General features: G+C 35.0%; 1 protein-coding gene across 13 annotated transcripts in view; it reads right to left on the bottom strand.

The window, feature by feature from the left end:
• The window catches only part of RAPGEF2 (Rap guanine nucleotide exchange factor 2), a 252,907-nt gene that overhangs the window by 89,504 nt on the left and 137,727 nt on the right, over positions 1-25,676 (bottom strand). For 7 of the 13 annotated variants that reach the window (XM_053901162.1, XM_053901164.1, XM_053901163.1 and 4 more), the window contains one exon: positions 24,674-24,691. The exons of 2 other annotated variants lie outside the window; for them this stretch is intronic. In XM_053901162.1, the coding sequence (XP_053757137.1) occupies positions 24,674-24,691 (18 nt within the window). Of the gene's footprint in view, positions 1-580; positions 710-1,489; positions 1,638-24,673; positions 24,692-25,676 lie in introns of those variants that run through there. 4 more of the 13 variants (XM_053901166.1, XM_019441115.2, XM_019441116.2 and 1 more) reach the window with 3 other exon arrangements.

The raw sequence follows: 25,676 nt of genomic DNA on the forward strand, positions 1-25,676 counted from the left end.
GGGATTTCAGCATGACAAATGCATAGCTGACTCATGGGATCAATTATAAAGAAGCAATACTTGTGGCATTAAAAAAAATTATCCTCTGTTTTTATCACCTATTAATGCATGTTAAGAAGTCAGCTGAGTCCCACTGACCAAACGTTTCATTACCAAATCAATACCCAAAGCTCTCCCTCCCTTCCTCAAACCTACATGTGAATTCCTTACCACAGATGTCTGTTCCCAATAACCCCTTTCATAATCTCTCATTAAATTCAACTACAAAAACATCTCTCAAAAACTCTTCGAGTATTAGTTAAAGCTGAATTGTCAAGCTCTAATTTCTGACTATAAAAACGGGCGGTCCAATATTTTGCCTTAAATGAATTGTTGGTCTTGTTTAAAAAATTAAAAAAAAAAAAAATCACAACAAAATTGGAAGAACAAGCTGGTCGTAACTTACCCTCCCTCCCTCAAGCAGACTATCACACCCTCTAAAACACCAGTTTTCCCTGAACAGAAGCAGCAAGAATTCCCATTTTTAAAGCAATTCTCTAGGATGTGCTATCGAAGCACAAGCAGCATTTGCGATACTTACTGAATGTTTCTCCTGCTGGCCCATAACTCCATGGTTAGCTGGGACTGCTAGTGGTTTCATAATGAAGAAACATATGCTGAACTGAATTTACACATCATGTACCAATCTCTCATGGATGGCAAGTCACTCTCTACAGCATTAAATTAAAAAAGAAAAAGGAAAAAAAAAAAAAAAAAAAGAAGAGGGAGGAGGAAACGAAGCTGCAGCTTAAAGTGTCACTACTGGTAAAGCTTAAAAAACCCCTCACACTTGTAGACCAGAAAAGGAATCCGAACAACGGTGTTCGTCTCCATTTTTATAACATTGAAACTCTAACCATCTTAGGCTATGACAAGACTGAGGAAACCTTATACAGCTCTCAGTCTTCCAAGAGAACAAGATCATTTCTGAGATTGAAGAACAAGAGGCAAAAGAAGAAAAAAAAAAAAAAGCTAAAATGGCTGACTGCACACAGACTCTCCTCAAAAAGGCTTAATACAGAATTATATTAGTCAGGGTGCTAGAAGAACCAGTCTCTAGCATTCAGCCAAGCATTGTTAATACTCTTGTTTCATTTGCAACCACACATACGGACCCCTCCAACCAAGAAAAAAGAAAAAAGAAAAAGAAAGAAAGAAAAAAATCAGGGCAGAGCATGTGAATCGGGACCTCCTCCCTAGCTGCTAATGATGCTGACAGAGTGGTGACCAGTGATCTCTGTCCCACTCCACTAACCAAGTTTGCACAATTAATCTTAGCAGCATGACACTGATGGACATTTAATTTAATGATGTCTGTCCCTCACACTCAACACAAGCATGACTGCTAGCAAAAGAGTCACTAACAGAAACACAGCACATGCACACACACAATCTCGAGAATCATGAGTCTGAATGCAATACACCAATATAATTACATTATTGTGCTTACTTTGGAGGACCATGGCTGCAGGCAGTTGGCATAGCAACGCACAAGGAAAGCCATTTCCTGGGTAGAGAGAAAGCTTCCTTTTCTAAATAAAAAATTCCTCTTAGGAAACAAACGGCATTGCTGCTTCCTGCAGAAAGCAAGACACTGTAGTCTGTCTCTTAACCTGCAAGGCTCACACTCAATGCAGTTCTAGTGATGTAAGTGGATTTCTCTCTCACCCTCCCTCTCTCTACATACACTGAAATATTCAGCTCAAATGGTACACACATTCCTTAAGACTCGCCCCCTCCTCTACTTAACCATTTCACTCATTAAGGTAGCGATGGACAATTCAGATAAAGTAGCAAGCTCTTGCCTGTATTATATCAGCAGCTGTAGGTTAAGCAAGTCTCAGAGGGATGGAATCCATTGATTGCTGACTCCAAATAATATCACTGAAGACAGGGTGGGAAAACGGAGCAAGGACTTACTTGAACAGCTTTGAACTAAAATATGATTTTTCACCAATCTGAAGATAAGAGAATGGATGTGACCTCCTTCCCACCCTGAAATATCACTGTGCTACAGGAAGCATTTATCAAAAATTTACAAAATGCACATTTAACAAGGTTTGTGTAAATTTAGAAGATGTGATTTTCACAAACACCTATACACACAAGCGCGCGCGCACGCACATGGCACATTGCAAATAATATCAAAATAAACACACTCACGATTTAAAAAAAAATAAAAGAATTCAAACTTTCAGAGGTAGAGAGTTTAAATTTAATGAGGATATGTTATTCTACCATAAACCTTAATTTCACCTGGGTTAGCAATTTATTTAAAAGACAGCATTATAGTTGACAAAGAATAAGGACATTTTAAATCTGAAGCACTGGTCAATTTCCCATAGTCAATCTGTCCATAACTGGTAAACCTAACAGAAAACAGAGATGGAAAATCTAGCAACTTCAATTAATTGACTTTGGAATTGTCAGTGCTTACTAACTTGTGTTTCTTGTCTCCTTAACACTGCACCTATACTACTCTCTTTTACTTTTCCCCCTCATTATCTAAAAGCAACCATTCCCTCCACATGACTATTCTTCCCGCCCATCTTCAGTATACCCTTTTCATAGACTTCTTATATTATTCATTACCCTTCCCCCCCCACACACATATATTCAATCTCTCCCCCCCATAACCAGCCAGTCTCTACACTGGCTTTTAAATATGTTCAGATCTCTCACATCTCTAAAACAACACAAAGAACAGAAAGCTTCTTTAGATCCTACATTTCCCCATGGCTGCAGTCTAACATCTTCATACCCAACACTTCACAACTAAAATCTCTCAAGAGTTAACCTATTTTGGCTTCCATCATTTCTTCATCTCATGCACTTTTTCAATGAAGGGCCATCATGGTCCCATTATATAATTTATACATCTATGTGTTCTCCTTAACATCTTTCTCCATGTCCAGTCCATCACAATATTCCATTAATTAAATTCTCTACTCTTTCTCAAATTCAGACTTCTCTTCATTTCTGCCCACTCATTACTTCTGCCTTAAAAATTGCAAAAGTCTCTGTATTAAGGACTGTCTGGATTCAATTTTAATCTCACCCACCCTATCCATTTAACATACTCCTCCTGAGATCTTTTAAAAACTAAAATCCAGTCACTTCAACCTAATCTATTGAGTCCTTTTTTTTCAATTAAAACACATCAATGGCTTCCCACTGCTCTCAGCACACACACACTAAAACTCTTATTACAAGATGTCTATGTTTTTAACAGTTATCTGTGCAAGATTTCTATGTTTTTAACAGTTATGCCATGCTCATGCCTTCCAGATCACCTGGGCTGCTCTTGTTTCCTGGAAGAGCAAAGGGGCCTTTCTACACATTATTTCCTCTGCCTAGAGCATTCCTTCACCCTCCCTTCCCTGACTGATTCTTAGTCCACTCCTAAAAAATACTGCTAAAATTCCTTCAAAGTCATCATGGTACTGTGCATCATTTCCCTATGTTTATTACCATTCTAATTTTACATTTAATCCTGAAATTATTTAAGTAGTTAGTGTCCACTTCCCCTGCGACACTCTCATCTCTATGATGGCTGGCACCATGTTTGCTTGTGTCCCTGTACTCGCAGTACCTAGCACGGTACACATCATAGGCTCTCACTTTTTTTGAATGAATAAACTCTTCGGTGACTAGGAATGGACATTAGCAAGACCATAATGATCTTGTAACTAATTCTTATCAAAATTCCTTCTACATAAACAAATGAATGATTTATAAAAGTAAATGTCACAGGGGCACCTGCGTGGCTCAGTCAGTTGAGTGTCTGATTCTTGTTTTCAGTTCAGGTCATGATCTTGCGGTTCTTGAGATTGAGCCCCTTGTCTAGCCCTGTGCTGACAGTGTGGAACCTGCTTGGGATTCTCTCTCTCCCTCACTGTCTGTCTCTCTGTTGCTGGTGCGCTTCCTCTCTCTCTCTCTCTCTTAAAATAAGTAAATAAACATACATTAAAAAGTGGATAAATAAAAATAAATGGCACTGATCTTTGACAAAGGAGCAAGAACAATAGAATACAGAAAAGACAGTCTCTTCAACAAAGGGTGCTGGGACAATTGGACTTCCACATGCAATAAATAAATCTACACAAAGACTTTATACCCTTTACAAAAATTAATTCAAAATTATCACGGACTTAAATGCAAAAGGCAAAATTATAAAACTCCTACAAAATAACAGGAGAAAATCTAGATAACCTTGGGTATGGTGACATCTTTTTAGATGTAACACCAAAATACAATCCATGAAAGAAATAATTGCTAAGCTGGAATTCATTAAAATGAAGAACCTCTGCTCCATAAAAGACAACGTTAGAAGACAAGCCACGGATAGAGAGTAAATATTTGCTAAAGATGCATCTGATAAAGAACTCTTATTCAAAATATACAAAGAACTCTTAAAACTCAAGAATGAGACAAAACTTGATGAGTGGGCCGACGACCCATTAATAGCCACCTCATCAAAGAAGATACACAAATGGAAAATTGAGCACATGAAAAGACGTCCACAGCTTCTGTCATCAGGGAAATGCCAATTAAAACAGTGAGATACCACCACCTGCTTCTCAAAATGGTCAGAATTCACAACACGGACGACAAACACCGGATGCTGGTGAGGATGTGCAGCAATGGGAACTTCACTTGTTGGTAATAGGAAAGCACAATTGTACAGCCACTTTGGAAGATAGTGTGGTGGTTTCTTACAAAACTAAACATACTCATCACGTGATCCAGCAATCACACTCCTTGATATTTACTTATCCCTACACAAAAACCCACACGGATGTTTAAAGCAGCTTTATTCATAATTGCCAAAAACTTGGAAGCAACCAAGATCAATTTCAGTAGGTAAATGGATAAATAAATGGTAGTACTTCAAGACAATGGAGTATTACTAGGCACTAAGAAGAAATGAGCTATCCAACCATGTAAAAACATAGAGGAAACTTAAATGCATATTACTAAGTGACGGAAGCCCATCTGAAAAGGCCAAATACTGTATGATTCCAACTATATGGCATCCTGGAAAAGGTAAAACTATGGAGGCAATAAAAAGATTGGTGGTTGTAGGGGTAATGAATAGGTAGAGCACAGTTGATTAGTAGAACAAAGAAAAGTACTCTATATGATATTATGACGATGGATATATGTCATTATACATTTGTCCAAACCAAATGACTACACAACACCAAGAATGAACCCTAAAGTAAACTATGGACTTCAGGTAAATGTGATGTGTCAATGGAGGGTCATCCTGGGTTAAAAAAAAAAAGTACCATTCTGGTGAGTGATGTTAATAATGACAGAGGCCAAGTATATATGGGAGCATGAAATATATGAGAAATCTTTGTACCTTTCTCGCAATTTTGTTGTAATCTAAAGCTGCTATAAAAAAAAATAAAGTCTTAAAAAAAAAAGTACATGGTATCAAAAGGTGGAAACAATCCAGGTCAAGTGTCCATCTATAAATGAATGTATAAACAAAATGTAGCATATACATACAATGGGATATCACTCGGTCTTCAAAAGAAATAAAATTCTGTTATTATAAGCTGCAAAAATAAACCTAGAAGACACCATGCTAAGAGAAATAATCCAGTCACAAAAACACAAATACCGTAGGATTCCACTTATATGAAATTCCTAGACTAGTAGTTAAATTCATGGAAAGGAGAATGGTGGTTGCCAGGCGCTGGGGAAGGGGGTTAATAAGCAGTTATTGTTTAATGAGCATGGAGTTTCAGCTTGGGAGAATGAAAAAACCAGGGAGATGGGTGGTGGCAATGGTCGCATGACATTGTAAATATGACTAATGCCACTGAACCATATATAAAAATGACTAAAATGATCAATTTAAATGTTATGTATATTTTACCACCACCCCCACCACACACACACACACAGTTAATGACAGCCCAAGAACTAACCATCCATCTAGCCCATGTCCCACATGTCCATGTGACAAAAACTCTCCTCCAAATTTAAGTCAAATTACTCCTGTGCTGGTAATGTCTGACCTTATATGTGAAGGTTCGCCATTGCTTGCCTCTCTCTGGAGAAATGTGTCACTTCTCTCAAGCAGGAATCTAAATGGGAGAACCTGATAGGTGATATCAGAAAATCACACATCCTCAGGCACTGTTGCTTTTCTGTGCTGAGACTTGGTGTGATTTCTCTCACAATCTGGCTCCATGCCTACAACCTACATATCCTAAAACTCATGACTGGAACGCTGAAATTTTACTATTCCTACTACTTTGTACATTGAAACACAATTATGCCAGGTTATAATATGCCAAACACTGCTTAAGAAATAAGATATAAACTGAAGATTTAAGAGAATCCCATATTTTATACAAACAAGAATAAATCACACTTACCTTGAAGTAGCCTGAATTTGACTTTTATTTGCTCTATTCTTTAACCATCTAGATTTAGCAAAGAGCATTAAATAGATCCAGCTAGAAAAAGGACCATGTAACAACTTTCTGTCCTGGGCCAAAGGCATCTAATGACTTCTAAATTATCGGAAACGATGATCCCAAAGACAGAGATTATATACATAGTTCAGGAAACTGCTTAATGTAAGGCCTGTCCATGCTAAATTTAATACCATAGTATTCATTCCTACTTTTTACATTAAAGTGTTTGCTTTGTAATTACTTAGAAACTGAGAGAAATGACCTGTTCTTCTCAGTAACTATTCATCGCATTTAGGATTACTATGTTTATTTATTTATAGAATCTATACTGTTTATCCACAGATCTTAATGTACTTTACAAATACTCTAATTGAGCTTGTTCAAAACTTAAGGAAAGCATTACAATAACTTATTCATCTTTCATAGAAAAATAGAGTATATAAAATTATAGATTTGGTGGTTTGGAAAAATACAAAATAGAACTTCAGGATTCTAATACCACTTACTTCATTTATCTACTATATATTGATTTCTTCCCTATTTCCCTCACCTGAGAGGAAAAACTATAGAGGCTTGGAGAGAATCTGTGGGAGAGGGTAGAGGATTCACTCTGATATCTAGAAACAAGAAATCTTACAAATTTGATATGTAGTATCTTAACATTCACCAAAGAAATGACATCTTAAAATATTGTTTTCCCTATGGATATACAAACCAATAAAGCACTACGACAAAGTAAAATAAAGTTATTGTAGGAGGTATGGTCAGAGGTTTTTCTTCTCCTAAACCCAATATGTGCCCCCCATTAGTACTCTGATTTCAAAGGAAAAGTTGATTATCTGACAGACTTTTTAAAACATTTATTCATTTTTTGAGAGAGAGAGACAGAGTGTGAGGGGCGGAGGGGCAGAGAGAGGGAGACACAGAATCAGAAGCAAGCTCCAGGCTCTGAGCTGTCAGCACAGAGCCCAATATGGGGCTCAAACCCACGGACCCCAAGATGATGGCCTGAGCCAAAGCCAGGACCTTAACCGACTGAGCCACCCAGGCACCCCTCTGACAGATTCTTTATACCATAACTCAATCCTACATTTCACATAATCGCTTCAATACCTGCGTTTACCTTAGACAAGACTTCCACATGCATCCTCCCCAAAGCTTTAATAGACAATTTTATTTTTTCTACTTTGACCAAATAAAAATGGTACTTCAAGTTCATTATTAAAAATAATTTAAGGGGCACCTGGGTGGCTCAATCGGTTGAGTGTCCCACTCTTGGTTTTGGCTCAGGTCATGATTTCATGGTTTGTGAGCTCAAGCCCTGTGTCAAGCTCTGCGCTGACAGCATAGAATCTAGTTGGGATTTTCTCCCCCTCTCTCTTTCTGCCCCTCCACTGCTCACTTGCTTGCTCTCTCTCTCTCTCAAATAAACATTTAAAAAATTAATAAAAAATAAATATAATTTAATTATGAAATAAAGTAGAGATACCAACACAATGCCTGACACATAATAACTGTTGAATAAATACGAGTTGAATTTAAATGTAGGCTTTACAAATACTGGGAACCTGTTACTTCAGTTAGCATTTAGTATCAGAAAAACATAATTGAGAGTCCAAAAATTTCACCCAGATATATCGCAAAGATATGTTCCAAAGACACCTTTAGACTCTTTTTTCTTCTCGTGTTTTTTTTTTTTAAGTTTTTATTTTAATCACCTGGTGCACATCATGACAAATGCACTCTTTAATCGTCATCACCTATTTCACCCACGCACCCTCACCCACCTTCTCTCCGGTAACCATCAGTTTGTTCTCTATAGTTAAGACTCTGTTTCTTGGTTGGTCTCTCTTCCCCTCCCTCCCTTTCTCCCTCTCCCTCTCCCTCTCCCTCTCTCTCTCTCTCTCTCTCTCTTTCCTTCCTTTTGTTCATTTGTTTTGTTTCTTAAATTCCATATATGAGTGAAATCATATGGTATTTGTCTCTGAGTGACTTGTTTTACTTAGCATTATACTCTAATTCCATCCATGTCATTGCAAATGGAAAGATTTTATTCTTTTTTATGGCTGAATAACATTCCATTGTGTATATATACTACTTTTTATTTCTCTATTCACCAATCAATGGACACAGGATGCTTCTATATCTTGGCTAATTGTAAATAATGCTGCTATAAACACAGGGATGCATGTGTCCTTCTAAATTGGTGTTTTGTATTCTCCGGGAAAATATCCAGCCATGCAATTGCTAGATCATAGAGTAGTTCTTTTTTAACTTTTTGAGAAGCCTCCATACTGTTTTACAGAGAGGTTGTATCAGTTTGTATTCCCACCAACAGTGCATGAGGGTTCCCCTTTCTCCACATTTTCATCAGTACCTGTTGTTTCTTTTGTTGTTGACTTTAGTCATTCTGCCTGGTATGAGGTGACATCTCACTGTAATTTTGATTTGCATTTCCCTGATGATAAGTGATGATGAGCATTTTTTCATTTGTTTCTTGGCCATATATGTGTCTTCTTTGGAAAAATGTCTGTTCGTGTCTTTTGCCCATTTTTTAGTTGGATTATTTGTTTTTTGGGTGTTGAGTTTTATACATTCTTTAAATATTTTGGATAATAACCCTTTATCAAATATGTCATTTACAAATATCTTCTCCCTTGCCTTTTCATTTTGTTGTGTCCTTCGCTGTGTAGAAGCTTTTAATCTTGATGAGGTCCCAATAGTTTATTTTTGCTTTTTGTTTCCCTTGCCTCAGAGGACCTATTTAGAAAAAGTTGCTATGGCCGATGGTAGAGAAATTACTGCCTGTGCTCTCTTCTAAGATTTTCATGGTTTCAGGTCTCACATTTAGGTCTTTAATCTGTTTTGAATTCATTTTTATGTATGATGTAGGTGTATGAAAATGGTCCAGTTTCTTTCTTTTGCATGTTGCTGTCCAGTTTTTCCAACACCATTTGTTGAAGACACTGTCTTTTTCCCATTGGATATTCTTTACTGCTCTGTCGAAAACTAATTGAACATGTAATTGTGGGTTTATTTCTGTGTTTTCTATTCTGTTCCATTCATCTATGTGTTTATTTTTGTGCCAGTACCACACTGTTCTGAGAACTACAGTTGTGATATAACTTCAGGTTCAGGATTGTGATGCCACCAGCTTTGCTTTTCTTTTTCAAGACTGCTTTGGCTATTTGGGGTCTTCTGTGGTTCCATACAAATTTTAGGATTTTTGTTCTAGTTCTGTCAAAAATGCTGTTGATACTTTGAGAGGAAATGCACTGAATGTGTAGGCTGCTTTGGGTAGCACAGATGTCTTAACAGTATTTGTTCTTCCAATCCATGAGCATGGAATGTCTTTCCATTTCTTTGTGTCATCTTCAATTTCTTTCATCAGTGTTTTACAGTTTTCAGAGTACAATCTTTTTCAGAGTATAGTCTTTCACCTCTTTGGTTAAGTTTACTCCTAGATATCCTATTATTTTGGGTGCAATTTTAAATGTGGTTGTTTTCTTAATTTCTCTTTCTGCTGCTTCATTATTGGTGTATAGAAATACAATAGATTTCTGTAGATTGATTTTTTAAATGCAACTTTATTGAATTCATTTATCAGTTCTACCAGTTTTTTGGGTGGAGGCTTTCAGGTTATTTATATAGGATTTTTCTTTCTTTAACAAAAAAAGTTCCAGACTACAAACTGTTTATGTTACCTTTGTTTCATAATTGGAAAAATAACATAATAACTTATGCATAATAAACAGGCTCAATATTTACATGGTATATGTTAGAAAAGAAAGATTAAAAGATGACATAAAAGGACACATGTAGAAAAACAAAATAAAGAAACCTGTAAGTCAACGAGAAATTTCAACATCAAGAAGGGGGGTTTTCGGGGACCTGAGTGGCTCAGCCGGTTAAGCATCTGATTCTTGATTTTGGCTCAGGTCATGATCCCAAGATTGTGAGATCAAGCTCCATTTTGGGCTCTGTGCTGACAGCCGGAGCTTGCTTGGGATTTCTCTCTCTCTCTCAAAATAAATAAACATTAAAAGAATAAGAAGAAGGAGAAGGAGAAGGAGGAGGGGGAGGGGGGGAGGAGGAGGAGAAGAAGAATGGGCTTTTTAGGGGTTCCTGGGTGGCTGAGTCAGTTAAGCATCTGACTTTTGATTTTGGCTCAGGTCATGGTCTTGGGGTTCATGAGATTGAGCCCCACATCAGGTTCTACATTGATGGCACAGAGCCTACTTGGAATTCTGTCTCTCCCCTTCTCTCCCACTCACACATGTTCTTTCTCTCTCAAAATAAATAAATAAACATTAAAAAAAAATGTTTCTTTTTTAAAATGCACTTATTTGAAAAATGATATGACTGTAATTTTTTTTTCATTTTTTAATTTATTTGAGAGAGAGAGAGAGAGAGAGAGAGAGAGAGCGTGAGCAGGGGATAGGGGTAGAGAGAGAGAGAAAGAGAGACAGAATTCCAAGTAGGCTCCATGCCCAGCTTGGAGCCCAACACAGGCTCAATCCCATAACCGTGGGATCATGACCTGAGCTGAAATCAAGAGTTGTCCACTCAACCAACAGGGGCTCCCCCAAAATAATCTGACTTTAATAGCTGATTTAACAAAGCTTATTTCATTTCCTAGAATCTATTTTAAGAAATACCAGACTTCATCTTGAAATGCTCAGTTGTGGAGGTGAAGTCCTTACACACTGGTACTCAGTATGGGCTCGCTACTATAGTATTTCACAAAGCAACACTACAAACTAAATAGCAATTATTACCATGATTACAAATTTGGCATGTAAGATATTCCCTTATGATTAATATATTTACACAAGCACAATGAATTGCTAATTTTCCCTCCATTTTTACTTAATAAAAAGAGTACTACTGAACACAAACTAGAATATAAGTTAGCTGCAGGCAGGGACGATACATTTCATTTATTTAACATTGTCAATGACAAATGATGCTTTATCTCTGGTACTTAACACACAGTAATTACTCAAAAAGAGAAATGAATGCATAAGTGATTCCACTGAAACTTTTTCAAAACTATCCTGTGAAGTATTATTACACCAGCTTTAAGATTACAAAGCAGACACAGGATAATTGTATAACCATAAAAGACGTCCAATCTGTTTACTCTCAAAAGTAGGTGTTTTAGATAATTTGACAGGTGAAAAGAGTAGGCTAACACAAGAAAATTTAAATTTAACAGGGATACATATAAATACCTACATGTGTGCTATGAAAATGTCACTTGCACAAGTACAACATGAGGGATATCAGGCTGGAGAAACACTTCATAGGAGTGGGGGGAGGTGGGAAGGATATCTCTAAAATGGAGCTGGCTAAAGGTTCCATATGAGCCAATGCACAATGCCTTAAAACTCTGATAATCTCAGGTGATGTCATCTGGCATACAATGTCCAGAGCAAGGAAGACAGAAAGTTCCACTGTAATCTGCACTGTAAGGTATGTAGGACCTTATGTAGGTGGTAGCAATCAGTTCTAGACATCATAATTTAGGAGACATAATAATAAACTGTGTACTGAAAGAGCAGAAAACCTACTAAGGTGTTTAGGAAAGCTACAAGAAGTTAGGATTGGTTAACACAGAAAAGAGGCTTAATGGAGTAGGATCTCTTTAACTATCTGAACTACAGTGATATGAAAGTGGAATATGAATATTCATTTGTGTTGCTTTAGAAGTAATCTAGAACCATGAACTAAAATTACAGAGAAGCAGATTTAGGCTAAACTTAAGGAAAAGTTTCTTCATTATTAGCCCTTCCTATAATAAATAATAACTGCTAGGACTTACTAAACCCTTGCTTTGTACTAGGCAGTAGGATATAATTTTGACACATTATGTAAGGACTATCTTGCAAATATAAGGGCTAACTGTAATTAAAATTTGAGGGGGCACGTGGGTGACTCAGTCGATTAAGCCTCCAACTTCGGCTCAGGTCATGATCTCACCGTTCCCGAGTTCGAGGAGCCCCACATCAGGCTGTGTGCTGACAGCTCAGAGCCTGGAGCCTGTTTCAGATTCATTCATTCATTCATTCATTCTCTCTCTCTCTCTCTCTCTCTGACTCTCTCTCTCTCCCCGCCCCCTCCCCCCGCTCATGCTCTGTCTCTCTCTCCCAAAAATAAAATAAATGCTAAAAAATTAAAAAAAAAAAAAAACTTATAGTAAAGGCTAAATTCAGTGATTCTATAGTGAAAAATAAATTGTTAAGGGTTTTGATTGGGAGATCCCTAAAATCCTTTCAAGGTCCTACGGTTATCTTATCTAACATGGCCATTACCAAACATTGGCTTGGTAGCAAAATGGGGATAAAAGGGGTGATATGATAACAGAACAACAGAAAAAGAGAGAGCCATTGAATGGAAATAAATCTATCTTATAAGAAGATTTCCTGGCAGTGACTATTCCTTTATTCTGAAATTTCTATCTTCCTTATTTTGGCAGTTAGAGGGGAAATATTAAAATGCCCTTACTTTTTAACAATTACAGTGCTAATTAGACAATAGATTAGAGGTTTTCTTAACATCCTTAGTTCATAAATTAAAAGTTGCCAAATTTAGAAGAAGGTTAAAGATAATTTTCTTAATGTTAGCAATAATTTGATTAAAAATTGCACATAACTAGATAATCAGTTTTATAGATGTTTTTTAAATCCCTTGAAATTACTTAATATATGTTTTGTAATATTCTTAAATATTACCAAAACACTTCCAATATTCTCTGGTGCAGAAGCAAATAATTTGAGACTTTATTTTTTCATCTCTAAAAACTATGAGTACTTTCAGACAACTGTAAGTTGTTTTGATCCATTAAAGTCATACTGGGTGCCTGGATGGCTCAGTCAGTTAAACATCCAACTCTTGATCTCAGCTTAGGTCTCAATCTCAGGATTGTGAGTTCAAGCCCCACACTGGGCTCCACGCTAGGCATGGAGCCTACTTTAAAAAAAAAGTCGTATTTACAAAAAAATCTCTCAGCAAGATTTGGCTTTTGTTACTCATAACATTAGTGAACATAACTTTTAAAATACACTAATTAATTACATAGTCATCTTTGTTATGAAATGGTACTACTTAACAGTTAAAACCCATTTCTGTATTGGAATGAAATTAGGAAAGTTAAAGATAGGTAAAAAATGCTGTGCTTTCTTGATATGACATGGTTTGAAAAGGAAAAACTTATTTGCAACAAAAATACTGATGAATCAGCCAAAGCCTACCATCTCTGCCAATATAATTTAGTAATTATTTTTCACACTAGACATTCTATGCTCTAGCCATGTCTTTTAAGGGTATTTCAATCAGGCATCTAAAGTGGTTAAATTATTTGATACCTATCTCTTTCAGATCAAATTTAAAACTCAAGTAACATAAAAGCAATATATGTTAAATTCATTTTTTAAAATAAGTAAGTTTTTATATCAGGAATGGAAAAGACCAATGTCTAGGTTTGACTCTGAGTACCAAGAACACTGAACATGTAAGTTAACCTCTTTGCCCTTAGCATGCTTATCTCCTTCCAGTGGAGATACCATCACCTAAGTGTTTAGGACTACAAGGTTTATTGACAAAATATATGAGATGTATTACCGAGCCGACTGGTATACAGCATAAGGATCCAATAAGGGCAAATTTTATTCCTTCCAAGATATTCTAAAAAGTCAGTTGCACTCAAGGTTTGGGCAATTCAACAGTTAATGCTGTATAATATATAGTGTATAATATATAATATTGCATAGATGGCTTGGATTAACATCCTTCTAAAGATATCCTTGTGTAGAACTGTTAATGTAGGTAGATCTACAGTTCTGCTCCTACAAATATTCAGTAATGTCAATTCTGTGAGTTTGATCCAAAGACACCAACATACAACCAAGATGCTGCTGAGCACCACGCAGTGTGCCACAGGAGTAATACGGCATAAGAGATACAAGATACAATCTGTTTTAAAGACTTTATTTTCTCTTCAGAAATTCAATTTGTTTACGTTTATTTAGTTATTTGGGGGATGAGGAGCAGAGACAGAGTGGGAGAGAGAGAATCTCAAGTAGGATCCACACTCAGCGCAGAGCCTGACACAGAGATCCATCTCAAGACCGTGAGATCACGACCTGAGCTGAAATCAAGAGTCAGACGCTCAACCGAAGGAGCCACCTATGCGCCCAGGAATTTAATTTTTAACAAACATACTATCATTTTCAAAATCTAGTGTCTTCAAATAAATACCAAAATGTATAAGTTTTCATAATGGTTGAATAATCTTTACTCTAAAAGAAAACGACTATGCTTATAAATGAAAGCATTAAGCAATGTACTTCACTATCAGGAATAGAATCGTGACTGCCCCTCTGTTGTTATTAAATATATTCCAGACAGGAAATACTTCAAGGTAAATCTGCCTGGAAGATAATTAAATATAGAAGATTGTCTCAATATAGAAAATATTTTAGATGCCACAGAAATTTTTTAAGTGTTCTCTTGAAAAAGAAGTCAGCCTATGCTATATGACCACATGAGCTCTAGATGACAATATTTAATCCTCCTCATAAATAAATGAATAACAAAGCCCAAACCACACATCTAATTGTTCCCTCTTCTTAAAAGCTCTAAAAACACGGACTATTTTACCTATTCATATTTTAGTTACAATTTGAAATTTTCATTTACTGCCATGCTGATATTTTAAAAGAATAATACTAGAACATTTAATTATATACATCAGACTATTACAATTGTTGGAACTGGCAACATGGATCATATCCATTGGAGACTATGTCTCCTGGTTGTGCCATAAAGTAGCAGTTCATAGTATTAGCACATAATCATAAATCTATAATTAAATACTAAACAGATAAGGCATTCACTCATTCATTCTATGCTGGACCCGCAACACTAAGTGGGTTAAGACAGGAAACAAGAAATGAGGGATGAACTTTAGAAATCATCCTGGACAGTTCAACAGTGTGGTAGACCTAAGGAAAATGCATTGCTCATCATATGAAATGCTCACTAAAAGACTGTCTTAGAACAAATGTTTAACAAAACCTATTTTTCTTGATGGCTTCTATTTTATAAGAAATAAGTGGGGAAGAAAATAAAACAACTATTTTCAAAATTTTTTTAATTTTTTTAATGTTAAATTTTTGAGAGAGACAGCACGCAAGTGGGGGAAGGGCAGAGAGAGAGGGGGAGACACAGAATCCGAAGCTGGCTTCAGATTCTGAGCTGTCAGCACAGAACCAGACGCGGGGCTCGAACACATGGACCTCAAGATCATGACCTGGGCTAAAGTTGGACGCTCTGTCTATTGAGCCACCCAGGCACCTCAAGACAATTATTTAAAAGGAGACATTTCTCTATGTAAGAAAGGATACCTGAGTCTATAGCAACCACTAACCCTACAGAATATTCATGTGGCCATTTCAGCTTTCATCAAGAGAAACCGGCCCACCATTTTAAATTTGTGGAGCAAAGAGGGGCATTTTTCCATCCCTTTCCAAAGGCAGCTCTACCCTTTCAGATAATTTGCTTTAGCAGTTGATTGTTGAATTACATTCAACCTCTGAGCACAATCAGTAGTAAATCACACTTTGTGATGACAAAGGAAACTAGCCACTAATGTCTTAACATAAGCAAAACAAGTGGATGGAAAAGACTGAAAGCAGCATCTTTATTTGGACACAAAACAAAACAAAATGAGCCCGTTACAAAAAGAGAGAGAAAGACAGTAGGGATTCAAAGTAGAGGGTAACAAAAAGAAAAGAATTCAAATCTAGGAAAACAGTAGAAAGAGCTGGAATTTTGAGAAGAAAAACACTTTAAATACATTACTAGGTTATTTGTTTATTTCGTACAATCAAACTGAAATAATTTGCAATAAATTGGATTAGATTATCCTGAATATTAACTATTAATCACCCACAGGATGTTGTTAAAAACTACCCATGGTGATCTTTTATTTTTTTGAGGGTATGGGGGAGGAAACCTAAAACTAGTCTTATTGGTTGACCTAAGATCAAAACTTCATTTTTAAATGTTATCTAACAGATATTTCACACTTATAATGACTATATTTTCATTACCATACAAAACGACATAAAAATTTTAAATATTTTGTAATTCCACATAATGGCTTATAATTATCTTAATAGGGAACGGGTGTTAGTAGCTTTTTTCTTGGGGGGGGCGGGGATTTGGGTAGGTGGTTAGATAAAATTCCTAAAGGGAAAAAAGCTCTAAATGAGAAATGCTAAATAAATTAAGTAAAAATGTCTATTTTTAAAATCACTATCAAAATGGATTGTTAGTAACCATCCAATACAATTAATACATTTAAAACACAATTATTTAATGTAAAATATTTTAAAATTCTTCTGATTCTACCCAAAGTTAGCTTGGGATCTTACCATTTTCTTTCAGTATCTATAAGAGAACTGAGCAGCAAGGAGGAAAAGGAAGTAGTGATGAAAATCATACAGGAAAGAAACAAGGTTAGGGTCAGCTTCAAAGGTGTGGGACCTATGCAGTCACAAAGGACTCTGTTCAGAAGGACGCCTGGACTTGGGAAAACTTTTTATTTTGAAGAATAAGCAATGGACAAACTACAGTTATTTAGAATTGCGTATTTGGCAGATATCTTCTTGAAAATGAACAAACTGAGCTTGTCACTTCAAGGAAAACAGCTGATAGTACTGTGTTTGCCAATGACAAAATTTTAGCTTTCAAGTAAAAATTAAACTTTTGAAAAATCTACATCTAACACCATAAGCTTGACAGCTTCCCCATCAGTAAGGCTTCTTAAATGAGACTGGTAGTGACATTAACAAATGTGATTTTTTTTTTTTGATACTGTGTAACATGCCAAAATTTGGATGACAGCCTAATTTAGTGACCAATGCATAATGTTACAAAATCATACATAAGTAAAAAGATCTATGGGTAAGTAAGACCAATGGGTTTAAATGAAAGAGAATCAGTTCACCAACACAGTTTTATATTCTTTATTGCAACTAAATTTTTAAGAAACTACCATGTGTCAAATTTTGGTGAACTGTATCAATTAGATTATTTGAAAAAGCTGTTAAAATACCCTGCCTTTTCCAACTACCTGTGTGAGACCAGATTTTCTTCATATACTTTATGTACTTGAACCAGAAGAGCATATCAACAGAAGTAGATATGAGAATCCAGCTGTCTCCTATCAGGCAAAATATTAAACATAGTTGGAAAAGTATAAAACAACACTACTCTTCTTATAAATGTTTTGTTTTGTAAGATATATTTTTCACTAAAAAAAAGCTTATATAATGTATAATACATTTATTATTTTAAAATTAATTAATAAATACTACATTTCTCAGTTTCAACTTCTAATATGACAAAAAATGACATGAATAACTCATATAAACAAAAGCTTGCTGCAGCTCTCAAAAAGTTTTAAGAGTGTAAAGGAGTCCTGAGATACAAAACTTTGGCAACTACAGCTCTAAAAGATGAATTAGAAAATAATCAGCACTTTTGCTCTTTTAAAGATTCCACAGTTACCAACCATCCATAGATTCTTTTAAGACAAAACCCTGTGTTTACATGAAATACCACTTCAGTTGAACCTTCTAAGACCTTAATCCACTTGAAGAATGGTTAGCTGCTCATAATCTTCCAGTCTAATTAAAGTTAGGAAAATGTTCGTACCAAGGAGACAAAAAGACTGAAGCTCTCAAGTGCTCATCAATAATGCTCACTGTCGAGGGCATCAATATTATTGAGATTATCAGTGATGCCGAAGTATTCTCTACATCCTAATTAGTTGGAGATATGCTTATTTTACAAATTAACAAACAGCAAAACGATCTTTTTTTTCTAAAAACTTTCCCGAGTATTCCAAAATTTCTAATGATTCAGTTTGTTAAAGGTTCAATTTAAAAATTATATAAAGAAATGGATAGAAAGTAGAAGTATGACAATAATTAGTGAAAGGAAAATGTTACAACTTAGAGTTTTTAAAAGTTTTCTTTCATGTTTATTTATTTTTGAGAGAAAGCGAGAGAGACAGAGTGTGAGCAGGGGAGGGGCAGAGAGGAGGGGAGACACAGAATCCAAAGCAGACTCCAGGCTCTGAGCTGTCAGCACAGAGCCCGATGTGGGACTCGAACTCGTGAACCGTAAGATCATGACCTGAGCCAAAGTCGGCTGCTCCACCAACTGAGCCACCCAGACGCCCCTTATTTTGAGATTTTAACTTTATTTTCAAACATTTGCAAATGCCGTCTGGATTGTACCAAAACCACAAGCGACCAATTATCATTATTATCCTCAATCTAAGTAAAAATCAAGACAATTTGAATATTTTCTTTTTCATCCTCAAAACTGTCTCTTCTGAATTAGCCTGCCAATCAGTTATCCCAAGAAGTAATTCATATTTCAGGCTGCCTCACTCGACTGTCACATCATTTCTTCACTACACTAGCAATTCCAAATTCCGTATTACATACAACTATCACCCATGTTTCACTTGAAAGAGAGAAAGGATGACCAGAAAAAATAAAGGACTGCTTGATCCCATACTAAGTCCATAAGAAATTGCTCTAATACAAACAATTACTCAATAAAGCTTTTTCCCCCAAATAGATCGTATATTTTTTTCCAAAGTTTCTTAGTTATTTTTCAGCTTGTGTGTAATTTAAACCACAAAGGATACTAAGTACAATGTGAACTGGGTATGTGCAAGTCAGTCAAAAGTTTACTATTGATATTCTTAACACTACTGAACTATACATTTAAAAATGGATACTGAGAAACTTAACAGAAGACCATGGGGGAGGGGAAGGGAAAAAAAAAAAAAAAAACAGGGAGGGAGGGAGCCAAACCATAAAAGACTCTTAAAAACTAAGAACAATCTGAGGGTTGATGGGGGGGGCGGGGGGGGGAGTGGGTGATGGGCACTGAGGAGGGCACCTGTTGGGATGAGCACTGGGTGTTGTATGGAAACCAATTGGACAATAAATTTCATATTAAAAAAAAAAGAATATAAAAAAAAAAAGGTTACGATAATACATGTAATGTTATGTGTTTTTTACTTAAAAAAAGAAAAAACATTGAATTATGCACTTTAAACAGGTAAAATGTATGGTGTATGAATTATAACTCAATAAAGCTGTTATTTTTTAAAAGTGTAAGTTTGCTCCTAATCAATTTTTTTTTTTTTTTTTTAGCAAATGGAAAAATGGTTTACTATTGAGATCTGGATCATTACTAAATTTTTGAGAGAATAGGGGGAGATTTTACATACATAAATATGTATAACATAGTAAGCATTTTAAATCATTTAATATAATTAGTTTAAATATTTCCTTTCACAAGGGACTTAAACCTTACATCTATACACTGAATACAAACCTCTTCCAGAGGTCAACAATATCTTCTGGCCAATAGAAAGGCATTTCAAGTTAATAATGTTTTAACACTGGATTCAAAATCAAAAGAGAACATTTCTAGTCACCTGATATTTCAAACAGTGAAACAGACTACTGATAACTTAATTGTAAAAAGATCAATTCAGCACAGGTAGGAAATAGGTCTGAATATCAAAGTAGATTTCTCCAAAGAAAAGAGACATTTTTCAAATCAGCATGTAGCACTACAAAATCTCATGAAAAAAAAAAAGCACATAAGAAATGCAACAGTCTAAGATGAACAGGATCTTTGCAGTTGAGACTAAAAGCTAAATTTTAGCCAAGTATATTTAAAACATATACAAGTACAGAAAGCCACCAGTGTTCACAATTAGAGGCAGGACAAAGTAGCAATGATCTGACAAATAAATTGCTTGAAATATTGCATGATTTGCTGCACAACACCCTTATTACTTTCAATTTCCAAGTGCAACCAAAAGATGGGTCCAATTATGACATCAACACAAGCTTTCTTTCAAAATGGAATGAAAGAACAGTAAATCCCAGTGGACACGGGAGTTCTGCAGCAGAGATGATGTAATATATAAAAATAGACATCCTCTAACAGAAGCTGAAACTTGGGTAAACAGCACACTGCACACTATTCTCAACTGCCTTGCATGAATTTGCAATGCATGCTGTTAATAGCACAAGAGAAATCATTTCTTGTTTTAAACTATTTCCTGATTTACATTTCCATTTCTATACACACTCTATAGTATAATTTCCCAATCTGTATAAATTAAATGAACATAAATACCTGATTGTAACTGCAAGAAAGGGAAACAGTCCCCCCAAGGCAAGGAAACTGAGACCACTGCAGCAGTTTTAACACACTGCATTTTGCTAGAAATTGCAGCACATATGGCACAGAATTGTTACGTCCACCTATTGTTCAAAGACCTTTCCACAGGGAGCTTTCTGCAGGATTTTAAAATGCAACATGATCTAGGTGAAGAGGAATCAGTAAGCCTGCTGATAATAGGTTCAAAAAGCAAAGAATATTTTTGACACTTTAAAACTCTGATGCAAATATAAATCATCATACATGCATACAATAACTAAGATCTAGCAATCTGTAGAGGTTTGTGTGTGTGTACACACACACACGCACGCACACACACACACACATATCACTACTGTCTAACACTCTCCCTACCCCTCTCTTTTCCATTCTTTACCAATTCAGCTTTCACATTTCTATTGGGCTTTCCTGGATTAAAGAATATTTTCCTTCGAGCCAAGATATTAAGGCTGTTCAAAAAACCATGCCTGATTCTTCAAGGTGCCCTGTCTATGTACCTCCACAGTACTAAGAATTCTCTGTATTTTAGTTGCCCATTTGTCTATATTACCTATGAAACTAAAAAGAAGCAAAATATGTCTGTCCTGTAGACCTATATAGTCCTAGAGACTGGCACAAACCTAAAACAAGGTGGGCACACAATAAATATTCATTAAATTAATAAAAATATGTAAATGAAAATACTGAGCTTTCCTCTCTATGATACAAGAAAGAAAATATACACATTTTCTGAAACTCCATCCTATTATAATTCACAGAAAGGCACTGATGATATTATTGAAGACAAAGTCTTTAGCAAAGAAATGCCTAATGAATTTAAAGAATGAAAATGTTGAAATAATTAAGAAATTTCCCCCATATTTGAATATTTTGTATATAAGCGTAGATTTTTTAGATGTCATATGAATAAATTATAGTCAGGTATAATATGATGTGAACTGATTGTTATAAGTTAAAATCCTAAGACCTTATTAATATTCTAGGAAATTTAGTAAATCTACAAGTCACTGATATATTAGTGAAGATATATTCTCTTACTATTAAGTAGGAAATGTTGGATTAAATTAAGAAGACCTCAGTAAAAAATTAAATAAATAAGTGAAAAAGCAAAATCATTAACATGAGTGAAAACACTATTTCTAATGCAAGAACAATAGCCCATGTCAAAAACACTATGGTCACATAAGTTTGCACAATCACACAAACACCGTAATTTTTCATTTGTTTCAATATGTAACCATTTTTGAAACTAACCAAACTTACCAAGAAGTCCTTAATTGAAAATGATACTAACTTAAATCTATCTCTTAAAAAAAAACCTACTTCAGAGATATAGAAGATATAACCTAGGAATGATTACATAACCGTTATAAGAAATAGAAATTGTCTTATATTGTTATAAAGAATAACTTTATAAAAAAAATGGGACTCATTTCCATACGCCTCATGCATGAATCAATCTTATTACAACTGGTGCCATTTTATAGATATTATATTAACACTGTAACAAAAAAATTATTCCCATTATGTTGTAATGTTACATGGTATTCAACTTATATTAACTTAATAATTTTATGCAGTATTTTTTATTACCTTTATACATCTGTACCAAGAATCTTAAACTAAGCCTAATCTACTGAAAAATTTAATACATAATTACTAAACAGTGCTCTGAAGTGTATATTCATATTGTAGACAAGGACTACTAATAAAATGTGTGGGGAGGTATCTTTTTATATGATCAACAGGTTTCCATTGTTTCAAAAATTTTGCATTGATTGAAATTTTATGAATATGTTTTATGTTATCCTCCCATTTCAAATTTGTAGAAAACAGACCCATTCTTTTTAGGGTAAGTAGGAGTGGGAGTGGAAAGTCAATCAGAACTGCAAAGCACAGAGAGCATCTTAGTTCTTTCAGCCATCCAAGGCTGAAATGTCTGTTGCTAGACGTAACTGCCACGGTGTAGAGAGGACAAGTTTTCTTCAATCTTCAGTCTACTCTCTCTGTACAATTTTTAATCTTTCTAAACTAAGAAGGCGGCATAGCTCTCTTTTCACTAAGATAAAAGAAACAGAGGGCAGAACAGACATGTACCAGTCTCCCCAACACGCCAGTCAGGTAAGTTAAGTCCTCCCCTTAAATATTTTCTAGAATAAATCACAAACTCTTAGAATCAATTACCTATAAATGTAGACAGGCAGGGCCTGTAATTATGGGTAAAATAAACAAAGCTTTTTTCCTCTACTGTGTTCTGAACCGAAAGACAAAACAAACTTGACCAAAGTCTCTAAAGAGGCTGACCCTAAATCTTCTAGCCTCTGCCAAGAACCTTATCTACTCCCTGCCTATTATTTTATCCATTCTAAGACTGAAAATTCATACCACATCCTATTTTCTGGCAATCTTAAATACAGCCTCAACCTCAACTCATCGAAATGTAAGAAAATTCTAATGAAAGCCATCTCCAATATTCCCTCCTCACTGAATTTTAAAATGCTTATTCTCTCTGCAAACCTCACACACCTGCCTTGAAAAAATGTCTTGAAAATACCCTATATGGACTACTTGTGTACTCATGTTTCTGAAGGAAATTATTACAATCTGTTTTAAACCACTACAACACATCTAACTTTAAAGAGTATACATCAGTTATAGATCGTAACTCAGCGTACATTTTAAATTCGATTCTTAGTTCTATATGGGAATTAGACTAAACAGTAATTTTTCATATTAAAAAAGAGAAAGATTAATTATATACTGATGCATCTTTTGAAATATTAAAGTTCTAGATTTTAGAGTATACTTTTGCCAGACAAAAGCTCAAAACGCTGGCGCAATTTAAAAAATTTATATAATTAGATCAAAATTTTATTAAATTTAAAAACAATGAAAATGTTTAAGATTTACCACATCATTTAAAATTTAGCAGTGCTTCTAAAGTACCATACAGCAGTCATGACACCTGTGGCATTTTAATATGTATTTTCTTGCACAGAACATAAAGTTACTGCCTCATTTTAATTTGAAAACCTATACAAATATTTCATGCTTTCAAGCAAGGTTACTGTAATAGCCAAAGATATTATATTGACAGTAGACTTCTTCTAATGTGAATTAAATTATTCATGATCTTTTTCCTGTGCAGTAAGAAAACACAATTGTAAAATTTTACTAGTTCCTCAACCAATTAGTGTCCAGAGGTAAATCAGTTTTTCTTCCTTGACTCCAAATTCTCTGATAACCCCCAATCTGACCCACAATTTCGAAACAGTAACACTAACAATCATAAATTAGTCATGTGCCGGCGTGGAAGAAATGAGCAAAGATATTAATATAGGCCTCTTGATTAAAATATAGAATGAAATAAAGCATGAAATCTGGTTAAATATAAAGTGCAAATAAGAAAACACAAGACATTTTAAATTCTCATTTCCTTTTTGACTAAGCCTTTATTCTGTTTGACTAAAATTTTACCAGTGGTCTCCCACAATGCTCTTACATTGGGATTCCTGAAATTTAAAGTTTCCACCTACATCACTTAAAATATAAAGGTAAGTTGCTAATGGAGTTCCCATACCTGTGTTTCTCTCTTCATTTCTTTCCTTGCAAATCATGTTAGTTAAGAACACTGTTTCCACTCGCTCTTAAAAGTAATTAGGTGGCACTTAAGTGGACATAAGATGGACAAAGTGGACAGTTCATCCCTACATCTGCACAAATAAAGCGGCCTGTACCATCACCTAAACCAGTGACACTTTCGTTTTAAGAGATTTTACTAAATCGGGGCAAAATACAAAAGAACAAGACCAAGCCAAACACATCAATGTTATAAACTCATTAGTTACAATGCAAACTCACAAATAAACTTGGGTTAGTATTAGGAGACCACACACAAATTACAATACCTGAGATTTAGTGCATTCCTTTGAGCCAAAATGAAATGAGTGCCATAAAGGAGGAAAGGAAAAGATGAACATTATCAGACATGCTATAGTACATCTGCCAAAACGAAGATAATGTTAAAATATAGGTTAAGTATGACCATACAGAATCGGCTATACATATAATGTTCTCCATGTTTTTTAGCCATGCAACTGGAAATGCATTTGAAATCATTTAAAATCACCTGTGAAGTATGATCATGCATCTTCTAAATAAACTTTTCACCCACAGTCCCACAATACTAGGATTCTTTCAAAAAGAAATATTTCTGTTAAGAATAAGTAAATATGACTTATGGCTAATGAAGAATAATAACTTTCATTTCATTCTTTTTATCCTGTAGCACCATATATACAAACAAGATTTTGTTGTTTTCATAGGTTAAAATCAAGTATTGAGATGAAAATATAAATATTATATAAATATAATTAAAACACAACTTGCACACAAAATAAGTATCCAATATTTTCCATTATGACCATGTTGTTGCCAATCTGAACTCATTTAGTAAAATTAATACCAACATATCACATATTAGTAAGCTAGCACAAGATCCATTAGTAATCAAGTTAAACTTTCATCATAGTACTGACTTTGCCCTCATAAAAGTATCTGTTGACCAGGTATGGTGTTTTTTTAAAACCATTAAATTAAAAAAAAAAAAAAGTAATCTTGTAATAATAAAAAGCCCTACACATTTTTATACAACAGATCAAAAAAGGGAAGTCATGCAGGGAAATTGAATGAAGTATTCCATAAAGGGGGAACACACGGAAATAAAAGAGAATAACAGTTATAAAATGATCCCCCCAACTCAAGTGTGAAAATAGGACTATAAAATTAAACCAATCAGCATTAACAATAGATTTTAAGTAATTCACACTCCCACTATCTTAGTATGGAATCTCATTTGGAAAAATAATTCCAAAGCAGAAAGAATATTAACAATATTAGTACTAGACTAAA

This window comes from Panthera pardus, unplaced genomic scaffold (genome assembly GCF_024362965.1).
Source record: "Panthera pardus isolate Hobbes unplaced genomic scaffold, ASM2436296v1 HiC_scaffold_13, whole genome shotgun sequence".
Classification (NCBI taxonomy): domain Eukaryota; kingdom Metazoa; phylum Chordata; class Mammalia; order Carnivora; family Felidae; genus Panthera; species Panthera pardus.